This window comes from Nelumbo nucifera, chromosome 1 (assembly GCF_055504915.1).
Source record: "Nelumbo nucifera cultivar China Antique chromosome 1, China Antique-T2T, whole genome shotgun sequence".
In the NCBI taxonomy this organism is placed as follows: Eukaryota; Viridiplantae; Streptophyta; class Magnoliopsida; order Proteales; family Nelumbonaceae; genus Nelumbo; species Nelumbo nucifera.
Window position 1 is genome coordinate 2,155,499 of NC_142649.1, and position 13,792 is coordinate 2,169,290.

General features: G+C 36.6%; 1 protein-coding gene across 1 annotated transcript; it reads left to right on the plus strand.

Moving 5' to 3' along the window:
- The first annotated feature begins 1,398 nt into the window (after positions 1 to 1,398).
- TXR1 (Protein Transporter, Pam16) lies at positions 1,399 to 12,954 on the plus strand. The gene is made up of 4 exons (XM_010247661.3): positions 1,399 to 1,560; positions 2,658 to 2,745; positions 12,435 to 12,568; positions 12,674 to 12,954. The coding sequence occupies exons 1-4, from the start codon at positions 1,468 to 1,470 to the stop codon at positions 12,797 to 12,799; spliced, it is 441 nt and encodes a 146-aa protein (XP_010245963.1). The 5' UTR covers positions 1,399 to 1,467; the 3' UTR covers positions 12,800 to 12,954.
- Positions 12,955 to 13,792: the final 838 nt, after the last annotated feature.

Sequence of the window (13,792 nt, forward strand, 5' to 3'; positions counted from 1 at the left end):
GTCAGGTTAGGTATAACCGCCTCTGTGGGGGGATAGACATAACCGCCACTGTCCTCTCTGTCTGGGCCGTCTCTGCAACAACTGAGATGGCGGTAGCAGGTGGCCGTTATAGTGTGATTGTCATCTGTCAGATCTAGACCAGTCAGGCGTGCTGCCCTAGAGTACGGACCTGTCAGGTACGGTTTCACAGTTGCGCGACTTGGAGCCGAGGTGCCGGAGTGGTGCATGAGGTGAAGTCTTGAGTTCGGATGAGTATGGCCTACTGTCCCGAGGTGCCGGGATATGATCCGGACTGACCCGAGGTGGGCTAGTCCGAGCTTCGCCCCTCGTGGGCTTGCTAGCTTCGGGATTCTTAGGGAGAGCTCGGGTTTCACCTCCCAGGAAGTGTGGGTTCCTTTTGGGGAGCTCGGGCCTCTTCTTGGAGAGCTCGGGAAGTTCGGGCCTCTTCTTGGGATATGGCCGTGCTATGTCACCGTGCCGAGCTGGCGTTCCTGCCAGGTCACCCCGGTTTCTTCCACGTGTCGCACAGCCAAGGGGTCGGGCCAAATCTACCTCCATCATATACAATATATAACATTTAATATATAATATGATATATATTTATATATTAATATATTATATATAATGTATTATAATGAAATTCATTTTCATAATATATATTATTATATATATATTATAGGTTATAATTTATAATGTTATATATATTAATTGTAATTTTTGGTTTTATTGTAATTCGGTTTTTGTTTTTTTATTTCAGTTTATTCGGTTCAGTTTTTAACTGAATGATCACCCCTAAAGGCCACATGTTTGAATTAGGGGTGCTCACTATTCAATTAACTGAACAATAGGTCTTTTTTTTTAATCGAACCGGTACTACCAGTTTTTGGAAAACCGATAACCAAAATCGAACTGAAGCCAATCGGTTAACCGGTTCGATTTATTAGTTTTTTAGTTTTTTAATTTTTACAATATATTATAAAAATATATATACATATATAATATTATATTTTAAATAATAAATAATATCATATATTATAAATATATATTTATACAATGCATATTTATTAATTTATAATATATAAAAAATATTATATATAATAGAACTATATGTATATCGTTCAGTTCGATTAATTACCAGTTTTCTATATTGGTTAACCGAAACCCAACGAGTACCTTTGGTTTTTTAAAACACCAAACTGACTGATTCAATTAACTGATTTTTCAGTTCGGTTTCGACCTATTCGATTTTTTAGGTTTTTTTTCTCTAACTCACCCCTAATTTGAATGGTGGGGGGTTGTAGTATGGTAGTAGGCTACGGGCTTTGGCACAAATTTCTCAAAAATTGCGACGTGTCTAGTTTCCAAAAAATAACGGCAAATTGTTAATGGTGGCAGTGTTCCTAGTGGATTGCGGGTTTTAACAATAACTTGCCACGTGTTATATATATATATATATATATTGGCGTAATGCGCCACTCTCTCTCCGATCAAACGGACCTCACGCTTTCAAACGACCGAAACACGGACTCGGAGGATCGGAGTTTAGCCGGAACCCTCATGGTATGCTCTGCAATCTTCTCTCTCTCTTCTTGATTTTTCTTCCTTTGCCGGCGTTACTCTCCGGTTATGTTCATCGGCCCGCTCTGAACTGAAACAATCTGCTCCCAAAGCTGCAAAGATGAGCACCATAGATAAGATGTTAATCAAAGGTATCCGGAGTTTCGACCCGGAGAACAAGCATGTCATCACCTTCTTCAAACCTCTAACCTTAATCGTCGGTCCCAACGGTGCCGGAATATATTAGATTTTGATCACCTTCTTCAAACCTCTAACCCTAATCGTCGGTCCCAACGGTGCCGGAATATGTCAGATTTTGATTCGGTTACCTCCTCAACTTTTGTTTTTTCTCTTATTCTATCAAACCAAACATAGCCTTTTATCAAATCTAATTGGTGTTTTCTTTTATTTCGTTATAATCTGCTTGTTCCATTTTTTCTTGTATTCTTGAAGCATACTTTTTATCAGTTCCTCATTTGGAAACCTCTATGGGCACCCTAAATCCTTAGACTTCATATCTTCTGAAGATTGAGTACTCAAAGATATTACCTGGATGGGTATATTTCACATGCTTTATTCTTAAAAAAAAAGAGGTTTAGTAGTGATTTTCCAAGGATCCTTTAATAATACCATTTTGTAGAATTTAAGCAACCTTGTGGTTCCACCTTCAGACATGTGATCATTCAAAATGAGTAGTGGATTGTTACAGTACTAAATAAATGATATTCAAAAGAACCAACTTGCATAATGGGATAAAATCCTGAGCAACTGTCAATAATCTATTGCTTATACAAGGTTTTGATTGCATAGAGAAGAATTTAGGTCAACCATTTAATTTCCTATTGCACACTTTCTCCATACAGTATATTGGTTTATAGGTAATCATTATCATAGTGATTTGTAGAGGAACCTTTCACATTGGCAATGTTGTTGTGTTCCTTTTGTCATTCTGTGTCCAGGTAAAATTGGTTTGGTAAGGTCAGGCACTTAATATTATTGCTCATTCCATTGCCATTTAAGAAGTTGGGATGATATAACTTTTCAGATAATTTCCTGAATATTGGCAAGCTATCTAGCTTATTTGTCTACCTTTTATACAGGCTGCAAAGATTCTTGCCAATTTGATTGTAATGGGCTCTGGGATTTTGGCAAGGGCATTTGTTCAAGCATACCGTCAAGCTCTTGCAAGTGAGTTCCTCAACCCTTCCATTTTTCTACTTTAACTTTGTAGTTTCATGTGCAACCCTTTCAATGATCATCTTTCCTATTAGAGATTAGGTTTTCTAAATTTAGTCTTTTATCTTTGTCGAGAGAATTTCTCTATTTTATCTCAACATTAGGGAGTTTATTGGACTTGGTACTTCATACAATAATTTTTAAGGTGCTGAGGCAAGGCTAGGCATGGCACCTAGGCAGTGTTTTTTTTTTTTTTTAAATAAAACCCAAAATCCTTGGGTACCTTCCTAGGTTTCATAGCAACCAGCAGTCACCTTTCACTAGTAATCATCAATAGTTTTCATCAATTAAATGTAAACTTAATATCAAAATATAGAAAATTAACAAATCATGAGAAGAAAAAGAAAATAAATTTAAGAATATACAGGGGATGAGCCCTAACAAATAAGAAAATAATAAAAGGAAGGTAGTATATAAACCCACAAAATGAATAATTTAGTGTGAAAATGTCGATCTTATTTATTATAACATAAGAAAATATAAAATATAAATATATTATATAGTGCATTGTATAGGTTTCACCTTGACAACTATGTTTGGTAATGATGCTTGTATTGATGAATACATTTCCAGGCCTCTTGGAGCCATGCTTTTGTTAGTTGTAACAAGTTATGAATCCAAATACTACAGGCATTTTTGTTCATCTATGCTACCTGAACCCTCGATGGTAGGAGGAGGACCTGCCTCCTGCAATTCAGTTTCAATTTATAATTTTATAGTTTGTACTTGGGTATTGTAATTGATTTGATCCTCATTTCAACTCAGAATTCTATTCTTGTACACTTCGATAACATTTATTTATTTATGAAGAGAGTCCAATTTGCAAATAAAATATAATGAATTTTGTTTGTTACTTATCATGGATATAATCTAGTAATAAATTACGAAACTGAGTCCAGATACATATTACTAATGTTAAGGACAGTATTGAATGGGGATCTGCCTCTACTCCGAGAAACAAAATATGGCTTGTAGCCAAGTTGGATTGACTTTTACAGTTTTACTCTGTTAAAAACAGAAACTTTACCATGAAGATAGTCAGAGACAAGGTATCTATTGTTGTTGTTGTTGTTGTTTTTTACAAAATTTAGTATTTTCTGTTTTTCTCTTTATTTTCCTCTTTTTCTTTGTTGTATTTTCTGCAAAATTCTGTTTTTTTATATACTTTGTTGTATTTTCTTTCCTCTCTTTCATATGACGAACCATTAGAGCTGCTATTTTATGGACAATATGGGGGAAAAGAAATAATGGATTGTTTAATGAGCAATGTAGATCTTTGGAAATCATCATTGCAAGCATCATGTTGATGGTAATTCATTGGGTGAAGACCATGGAGATTTTCAAACATTTTTCAGTGGATGGCATGGCTAGAGGGTGGAGAGTGGTAGCTGAATCATCTTCATTGAAGCCTACTTATCAAGAGTAGTGGACTCTTTCCGGTAGCAACAGGATAAAATTGAACTTTGATGGAAGCTCACGTGGCAACCCAGGTCCTTCACCATTAGGGGGGTCTTAGGGATGGAAATGGAGCTATATTAGTGCTTTTCGGGGGGGGGGGGGCTAAATACACATCTCCTGTAGGTGTGATCTTCCAGGAGTATACCTTGAATGCCTTTTAAAAATTTTAATGATACTTGTTAGAAATAAGTGACAACCATGGAATCTGAAGATGATCAACTGCTAGTGCTAATATCTAAGCGGCCCCCACTTGTCAATGCTAAACCCATTTCTGCAGTCGAAGAAATGGTTATTAGAGTCTTGGATCTGCTATTCCATATTTGGTCGAACATGAAGATGATTGCTTCTCTGTGCAGAGGGGTCCTTGTGGGAACATTCTTAGGAGATCTGCACTCAGTAGTTGTCAGGGTGGTGGGAGCAAAATATGAAGGAATACCAAGAAAAATCAAAGTTGAAGCAGATGGAGTTGTTACAGTTCATGGCTCATAACCTCAGTTTCTACATGTGGGGTTGGTTGCATGGCTGCAGCATGTCTTTCATTAATAGAATATTAAATATATAATGTGTTATACTATTTTATATAGAATATTATAAAATTTATTTTATACATAATATAGATATAAAATATTGTGCATAATATGTATTATAGGTGTCAAATTATAATATTTATATCATCATCATCCAAGCCTTATCCCAACCATGTGGGTTGGCTACGTGAATCGTGTTTCACCATTCTGTTCTGTTTAATGTCATTTCCATTGTTAAATTATTAGCGCTTATTATCATTTCTTACTACAATCCATGCCCTTTTTCGTCTACTGGTCCACCCCAACCCCTTTAGCCGTTTCAACTTGTAATAGATCACTTCTTATGAGCTCTGTCAAAGGTCTGGTATGCACATGACCAAACAATCTTAGTCTACTTTCTCTCATTTTATCACCTATTGGAGCTAATATTTTAATATCTATATGTAAAATATAAAGTATAGCATAAAATAGCATATATATATGTACGTATGTATGTATGTGTGTGTGTGTGTGTGTATGTAGGCTGGACCGGGTTTAAAGTTGGGCCCAGGCCTGGGCTGGGCCTGAACACAATACCTAGTTCCAGGCCTGTGATTTCTGGGTTGGGTTGAAAAAGATCACACCTACAAATCCAGTTCGGTTTTGCACTGAGAAATCTATAGTGTCTTGTTTGGTTGTGATGGGTGCAAACATGAATCTCAAGGCTGGAATCAACCTATTTTACATCAACTAATTTTGAGAGCAAAGTTTGCTTCGATAATGGGCCATTGGCAGCCCAAGAGACTTGTTTTCATTATTGTCCACTATAAAACAGACTCGATTATGTTGGCTGCTTGCCAAACTTACTGGGATCATGGTGGTGTTGTGGATGCAAGTTATCAATGCATGTAGCAATTGCCTTCACCACAAGATTTGCCCTTGTTTGCAAGGATTGAAACTTGGAAACTGCAACTTGAATTGAGCTTCATCCTTCATTAGTAACCATGTCCATGTCTTCTTCCTCCTCGGCCAAACACCCTTTTATCAAGAATAACATTTTACAATGGTGGCTAGAGGTGAACTTTTCGTCATAGTTGAAATAGAGACCCCTTTCTTTATGATCAAACAATTCTATAGGTGTCAATTCTTTTATGATGGGGGTATTGGGCCAATTGGGTATTGATGTTGGGCTTGGAGAGGAAACATGACAGACTGCTATGGTTATGGGTTTCTTGGGAGATGCCAGATGGTGGCAAGTTTCATACAATTTGAAACATGAATATGTTTTATATGTTTGATTTTATTTTTAAATTTTCATTTGAATATGCTTTACATGTTATGTTTATGTATTTTAATTTTAGATAATAGGTTTTTTAAAACATTTATTTTAAATTTTAAGTTTATATTTTTATTAATATTGTGTTTAATATTTTTATTTTTAATTTTCTGTGTATTTTGAATTTTTGGCATTGTTGTATTTTTGTGCCTTGCTTCGAAAAGGAACACACCTCACCTTGTGCCTTGCATCTTTGAGTGCAAATTGCCCCTTGCACTTTTAAAACACTAGGTGAAGCTAGGTGATAGGAAGGCGCCTAGGTGATGGGTTTTTTTACATAGAAACCATGAATCATATGGTAATTCCCTTGGTTCTATATCAACTAGCAACTATCTTTCATTGTTAATTATCTATAAACTTCTTAAAAAACTATAGACTTCATATTAAAAATAGAAAATCACCAAGAAAATTCGGAAAATGTAGCTAGGCCCCTTTTTTTATCTAGGAAAAGGAAAAGAAGAAGAAGATGATGATGGCAAAGAATGTGTTGATTGGACCCTAACAAATAATAAAATAATAAAAAGAACTGGTATATAAAACCCACAAAATGAATATTTTAGTTAAATAATATCTATTTAATTATTAATCAAAAAACAAATAATTTAAAGGTGTTTCATGATGGCATGTACAAATTAGGTAGGTAATTAAGCGAGGTGACCAGCCATGGGCACCTTGTTGCCTAGGGATCACCTTGACAACTATGGCACCATGATCTGAGTTAACTGTACCCCCATCCAAGAAAATATTTTGCATCGTATTATGAGAAAACTGAACATGAGAAACACTCTGGATTGGATATGAGGGCTGAAATCGAAATTTGCCATCCCACATATGTATGGTCCAGCAGAATCGATCAATCAACCACCCAACAGATAGTGACTTATTATCAAAAACCTTTTTTTTTTTATATTTTGAGCAAACCAAATGAAGTAGCACAGGATGTGGTAAGTCTATTCAGCCCCTCCTTCCTAAGGCAACAGAAGAAAAGAGGTAAGTGCTTATGGAAGGCAGCAAGAGCTGCTGTGGTATGGACTATATAGGAGGAAAGAAACCCAAGACTCTTCTCTGAAAAAAGTAAATCAAAGGAGGAAGTCATTGAATCCATAAAAATCAGAACTGCACTTTGGGTGATGACCATGGAAGTATTCAAAAATTTCTCCACGAATGACATTCTAAGAAACTGGACTGAAGTAGCACAAACAGATGTACCCAAAGAAGTTGTGAGAGCAGAATGGAAGCCACCTGCATTGAACAAACTAAAACTAAACTTTGATGGGAGTTCCTTTGGTAACCCGGGAAAGGTAAGTATAGGGGGTGTGATTAGAAATCATCTAGGAGAAGTGGCATTCTTCTCAGGACCAATAGGTATTGGTGACTCAATACAGGCTGAATCTCTGGCTCTACTTTAAGGTTTAAAGCTGGCTGAGCATATTGGAACAACAGATTTAGAAATATAAGGAGACTCACATCAAACCAAAAAAAAGGAGACTCACTACTGGTCATTTCTTGGGCTAAACACATCACTTCAGCACCCTGGAAGCTCAAATTTATCTACAGAGAAATTGACATACTTGCAAGGAGGTTCAACTCTCAGTTTGGTTGGGTCAAAAGGACTACAAATGGGTTGGCGGATGCCCTAGAAAAACAGGGGAGGTAAAATATCTTAACTCCCCCACAACAGAGAACAAGAAAGAAAGCTAAAAAATGGCCCAAAACAAAGAATTCTTAAGCACCCCTTGTTTGGCTAACCCATCAGCCATGGAATTAGCACTTCTCTTCACCCAACTGTACTTCACCTCAATATCCCTACTCAGCCATTTAAATTTTTTCTTTTCATTTTTGTAGCTCCACAAACCATTGTTGTCTTCCTTCAACCACCTAATTACCACCTCCGAGTCCCCTTCAATGACCAAGCACCGAATGTTTAATTCTCTTGCTCTTTTGATTCCTTCTAGAGCTAATAAAATCTCTGCCCTAAGAGAGTCACCCTCTCCAATAGGGCCAGAGAACATAGGATTAATAATCCCAGCCTCATTTCTGAAAACTCCCCCAATCCCAGAAGGCCCAGAATTCCTTAAACTACAACTATTAAAATTCAGTTTCATGAATCCTAAAGGAGGGGGGGACCAAGAAGGTCTAGAGGTCCTTTTGCACTGAGCCGAGGTAGCAATTTCTTTCCACTTTCTCAAAAGATCAGCCATGGAGAAATCTGAAAAAAGCTCCAAAGATTTCAGTCAGTGACTAACCCTTAAGTGTATCAATTCAGTTAAATTCTCCATAGATCTTTCCTTGTCTGAAAAAAGTCTAGAGTTCCTCTCTTCCCATACGGACCAGCACATAGCCACTCTAATGCTTCTCCACATGATCTCCCCTTTTTTCTTAGGCCATCTTGAGAACGAAGGAGAGAACAAGTTTTGCAAACTCACGGGGGGATTCCAAGTGCATCCAAACAAGGATGAAGCCCACTCCCAAATAGTTTTAGTAACCGGACAAGTAACCATAAGGTGGTAATCCGTTTCCCCATTAGCTTTACAAAGAACGCACCTTATCCAAGGGCAGAACTGTAACTGTTTGTATGTGTTTGTAGATTGGGTTAACGCAGTGCTGCAACCTAACTATTGTAATTCAATATTTCTCTGTTATTAATAAAAGTCTTATTTGCTGATCAAAAAAAAAAAAAAAACAAATGAAGTAGGAACACACAGCAATCCATCAAAGAAAATCCAAGACTAACCTCTTATTAATTTGAATCACAAACATAATGAAATGAGCAGGCCAAGGATTAGAGCTATTACAAGGCAACTAAATCCCCATGGTAGCCCAAATTCTTTCTTTAACCATGACAAAATTATTCAACAGTCTCGAAAAAGACAGCTTATACCTTGGGGCAATCTTCATTTCCCATTCCCAGTTTCAAATTCTCCTCCTATTAGGATCAACTGGTACATTTTTAGACTTTCCACCAAAAAAAGATACATTTTTTTTTATCAGCAAAAGAGAATTTTATTTGAAATTAGGGTTACAATAAGGTTTTACAGCTGTGTATGGGATTAAAGCTCCCCATACTATTACAGATTTCAGTCCCACTTTACATTGCAGCCCAAAACAATTGTTGCCTTAAAGCCCTTTGTTTAGCAAGATAATCAGCTAACCCATTTGCACTCCTAACCCATTTGAATTCAGCCTCTACCTCCCTTGCAACCTTTTCCACTTCCCTTATCACTTGTTTGAAGGTCCACGGAATACTTGTATTGTTTTTAGCCCAAGAAATGATCACCTTGGAATCCCCTTCAACCTCAATATGCCTCATTCCTAGTTGCATAGCAATCTTCAGTCCTTGTAGCAATGCCATTAACTCAGCTTTTAGAGAGTTGCCCATGCCAATCGGTCCAAAGAGCAAAGCTAATATTCTCCTTTCAGAATTTCTGATTACTCCCTCAATACCTAACAGTCCCGGATTTCCAAAGGAGCTTCCATCAAAATTCAATTTAAACCTATTACCATCTGGAGGTTTTCATTTCCATCCTTACTTTCTCTTTCACTCTTGAAGATTGTGCTTCTTCTGTCTAAGATCTTGTAATGTCTATGACTGAGAAATCTTGAAAGATATGCATAGATCTTTCCCAGTGAGCTACTTTAATTTTGATGGTGTCGATTACCTCCTCCATTGTTCTACTCCTGTCCAAAAATATTCTGTTATTCCTTTCTTCCCAAATAACCCAACAAATTGCTGCCTTTGTAGCACCAAAAAAAGATACATTTTATGACTGGATGATGTTTTAAGCCTTTTGAACTGAATTTTCCTGACCTTTTGTACCCAAATCCATTTAGCAGTGTTGGAAGGGGTACAAAGGGCCAAAGAAATTCAAGTCAAGAAACTGCTTATAGAAGGAGATTCTGTGATTGTTGTGAATTGGCTGAAAGAAGACACTTCCAAGATGTGGAGCTACAACAATGAGAAAAGAAAATTCAAGTGGCTGATTAAGGATATGGAAGTCCAATGTACTTGGGTTAGAAAAAATGCTAACTCCTTTGCTGATGGATTGGCTAGGCAAGGAGTTTTTAGAGATTCTGGGTTTTGGGCTCAATTGTGAGGGTCTGAGTGTTTAAATCAGTTGTACTTCTTTTCTGGTGAAGTATCTTTAGCTCCCCTTCCCTGTAACTTTTTTCCTATTTTAATGAATTATGTGGTTATTGATAAAAAAAAAAATCCATTTAAGATTGCTATGCTGACCTTTTCATCAACTTTATCCACATCCCAATTAAAATTTCCATCCTTAAGATCCTTTAGCTGTGTGGAACCTTGATATTGGATCCAAGGCACTTTCCAAATAGAGTTAGAATCCCCAGTTTTTACCAAATATCCTAACTTAGAATGAAAATTAATTTGGAGATTAGCCACAGATTTCCAACAAATAGATCCTTGTGAATCAACAAGATATGGAAACACAGAATGATCTTTAAGATATCTAAACTTCAAAGTTTAACCCAAAGCTTATCTTCTTCATTAATAAAATGCCGTGGCAACCTCTTGAAAACAAGATTAAATCCACAGCTTTGCGAAAACCTAAACAGATGAACATGTAATTGAGTAGTTGAGTATTAGTAGGAGGTTGTTGGTTTATTTAGTCTATTTATATCAAGTCCATGTAAAAAGAAGTATATCTGGTAATTATCTTGATTAACTCAATTGCATTGTCAAGAATCTTTGCAAGTCCAAATGATTCTTTGTATCTCTCTCCCCTTGATTTCCTTTTAGTTGTCTTTCTCTCTAGTTTTGGGGAACTGCTCTCTTGCCCAAATGGGTCCCAAACCCAAGAGCACTCGTAAGAGGGACAAGCGAAAGTCTCCAGTGACACCGGCATCAGTGTCACTGGAGATCATGTGGGATTAAGGAGCCCACTTGATCATATACAAGCTGTGGTTATTAATTCCTTTGTACCTTGAGCTTCATGTCCATCATATACTGCTGTAATCGGTGAGATTTCCAGAGTTGTCTAGGGTCGGGGACCAATTTCTTATTACCTTTCATCCGCACCTATCCATCATCCTCTGCATCGATGTTTTGGTTTGATGGACTGCCTTTCTGTAGAGGTGTTCTCAAATAGCCTTGTGTCATTTCTTGTCTGATTTCGATTACCACCTTCTGCTGAGTCTTCCCTTGCCTTCCTTTCCCTTCAAGGCCTGAGGGAAGCTCCATTTGAAATTTCAGAGAATGTCAAGGTGAGCTCCGCCATTCAAGGATTGAGGTATGCTTCATTTCTGTAACACTGCAGCGGAGAACATTTTCTGTCTCTGTTCTCTCTACAACATTCTCTGCCTCTCTCTCTCTCTCTCTGAAATGGGCTTTACGGTTCTGGTACAAGGCTTTAGGGTTCATAGCCAAGCTTTGAGTTAGATGGAAATTGATTGATATGAAATTGAAAAAAAAATATATTTGATTTACAAGAGGGATTGACAATCTAGACAGAATAGTCAAGATAGATTTTTACATGTTATTCAAATTGAGTTTTGAATAGACGGGAATGGGTGGCGGATCAGATTCTCTGCCTCCACATCCATACGAAAGCCTATTTCCACCGTTTCTTCAAATCTAAATTCCCAAATCTTCAACAAATCAATCAAGGTTTTGGTCTTTGAGAATGGGAAGATGGGGTTTGGGCCTTTGTTGGCTGCAACACCATAACAGTGGCAATGACAAATTCAAGTGCCATTACGTTGATGGAAGCTGAGTTGAAGTAGAATGAGTTCTGTAGCACATGGAGGACAAGCTTGCCCGCACAATTGATATTTTTCATCTTTTTTTTTTCTACAATTTTTGGGTTTTTCTCAAAAAAAACAATTTTGGTTGAAAAATATAATTATTTTGAATTTTTATCAATTTATGTATTTTATGCAATTTTTATTTTCTTGGTTGAAATATAAATTTTATTATTTTCCATGTTTTTTCTGTAATTTTTATCAATTTGTGTTTTTTTTCTACAACCTTTGTTTTTTTTTCCTGCAAAATAATGTCAATTTTGGTGTTTTATTATTTTTGTTTTTCTTCGTGTATTTTTTTTTCTGTAATTGTCTTAGTATTTGTATTTTGTTTGGCTAAAATATTTGTAATTTCTTAATCCTTGCATTAGGTTAGAGGGGGTGGGTCAGGGTCAAGGTGGGTTGTGACCCATTGACACCCATAAATATGGGTGGTAAATGGGTCAGCGGGTCAATATGGGTGGGTGGGTACTCAACCTTCACCCCTAACTAGTATTTCCTTTAAAACATTAATAGGTTAAATTTACTTCCAAAACCCATGCATCATCTAATTCTGTTATTTGTTTATTGAATGTTTGCAGATGCGTCAAAATCTGGTGTTGCTCAAGAAACAATACAAAATACCGTTCGTAGAGCAAGCAAAACAATGGCTGAGCAAGAGGCAAGGCAGATTCTAGGTGTCACTGAGGAGGCCACCTGGGAGGAGATCCTGAAGGTCTGTTAGATTTGTGGTATTTATTTAAATTCATTCTTATATTAAAGAGTTGATATATCATCTGGAATTAGCAGGCTTAAACATCTAATTTTCTATCTTGTGCAGAAATATGACAATCTGTTTGAGAAGAATGCTCAAAATGGGAGCTTTTATCTTCAGTCAAAGGTTCACAGGGCTAAGGAATGTTTAGAAGCTGCATACCAGAGCGAAGGTCAAGGTACAGCAGGTTGAGCATCCTTCCTGCTGTACTTGTGTTTAGTGGCTAACATTCTTGTATAATAAATGTTTGATGTCTAAAATGGAAGGGAAAAAGTAACGAGAAAAGATTAAAGAACTTGCAACTTATCATATTTAAAATTTATTTCAGGGTGGCATTTCAAAGCACATATGCTTGATATTTTATTTTTTATTTTCTTTATTATTATTATTATTATTATTATTATTTTTTGAGGGGGGAGAGTGGGAGGATTATCTTCTTATAATTGTCATTGTTCCAAAAATACCCCCGTCTTGTTGGGTGACGGCAACCAATAGTATAATAAAATTTTGGTCAAACCCCCCTTAGCAAGGTTTCTTTGCTTATTTGATTGTAGTAGATGATGTGCAAGGTTTAGAATATTAATCGGGTGTATTGTATGATCAAAATATTGATATAATACGCCCTGTATCTAACCCTTCAGTAAGGTACTATTCAGATCGTAGAAGCATCTATAATAGTCTTTGTTCCAATAACCTGGCTGAAAAAAATAAAAAAATGGTCGGTATTGTTTGTATCGCACTGTATCTAACAGTATCAGTCGATATATACTAATACCGATCTTGTGCTGGTGGAATGATTTATGTTGATTTCACTTTTTTATCACGTTTTTCATTTCTAAGTCTCAGAGACTTGTGGGAGAATTCCAAAGGTTCAAAATATGGACATGTATTGGGCTGTATCAGTTGATATGTATCGTAATGGGGTTTCCTGATATGTTTCTACAGAGTGTTTTAAGGTCCCAACCGGTTCAGAGGGTAAATGGACTTTAAATCAGCACCTCTGAACCAGATTTAAAGAAACTAAAATAAAGATATCGGTACTGCCCGCTACTATTGGCGTATTGGGTGTACCGATATTTTGAACCTTGGAGAATTCTTCTTATAAACAACTTGAGATCTTGCACTAGAAATTAGAATCAAGAAAGCTTTTTTTTTTGTCATTTAGTCTTTTAGGCTCAGTTTGGA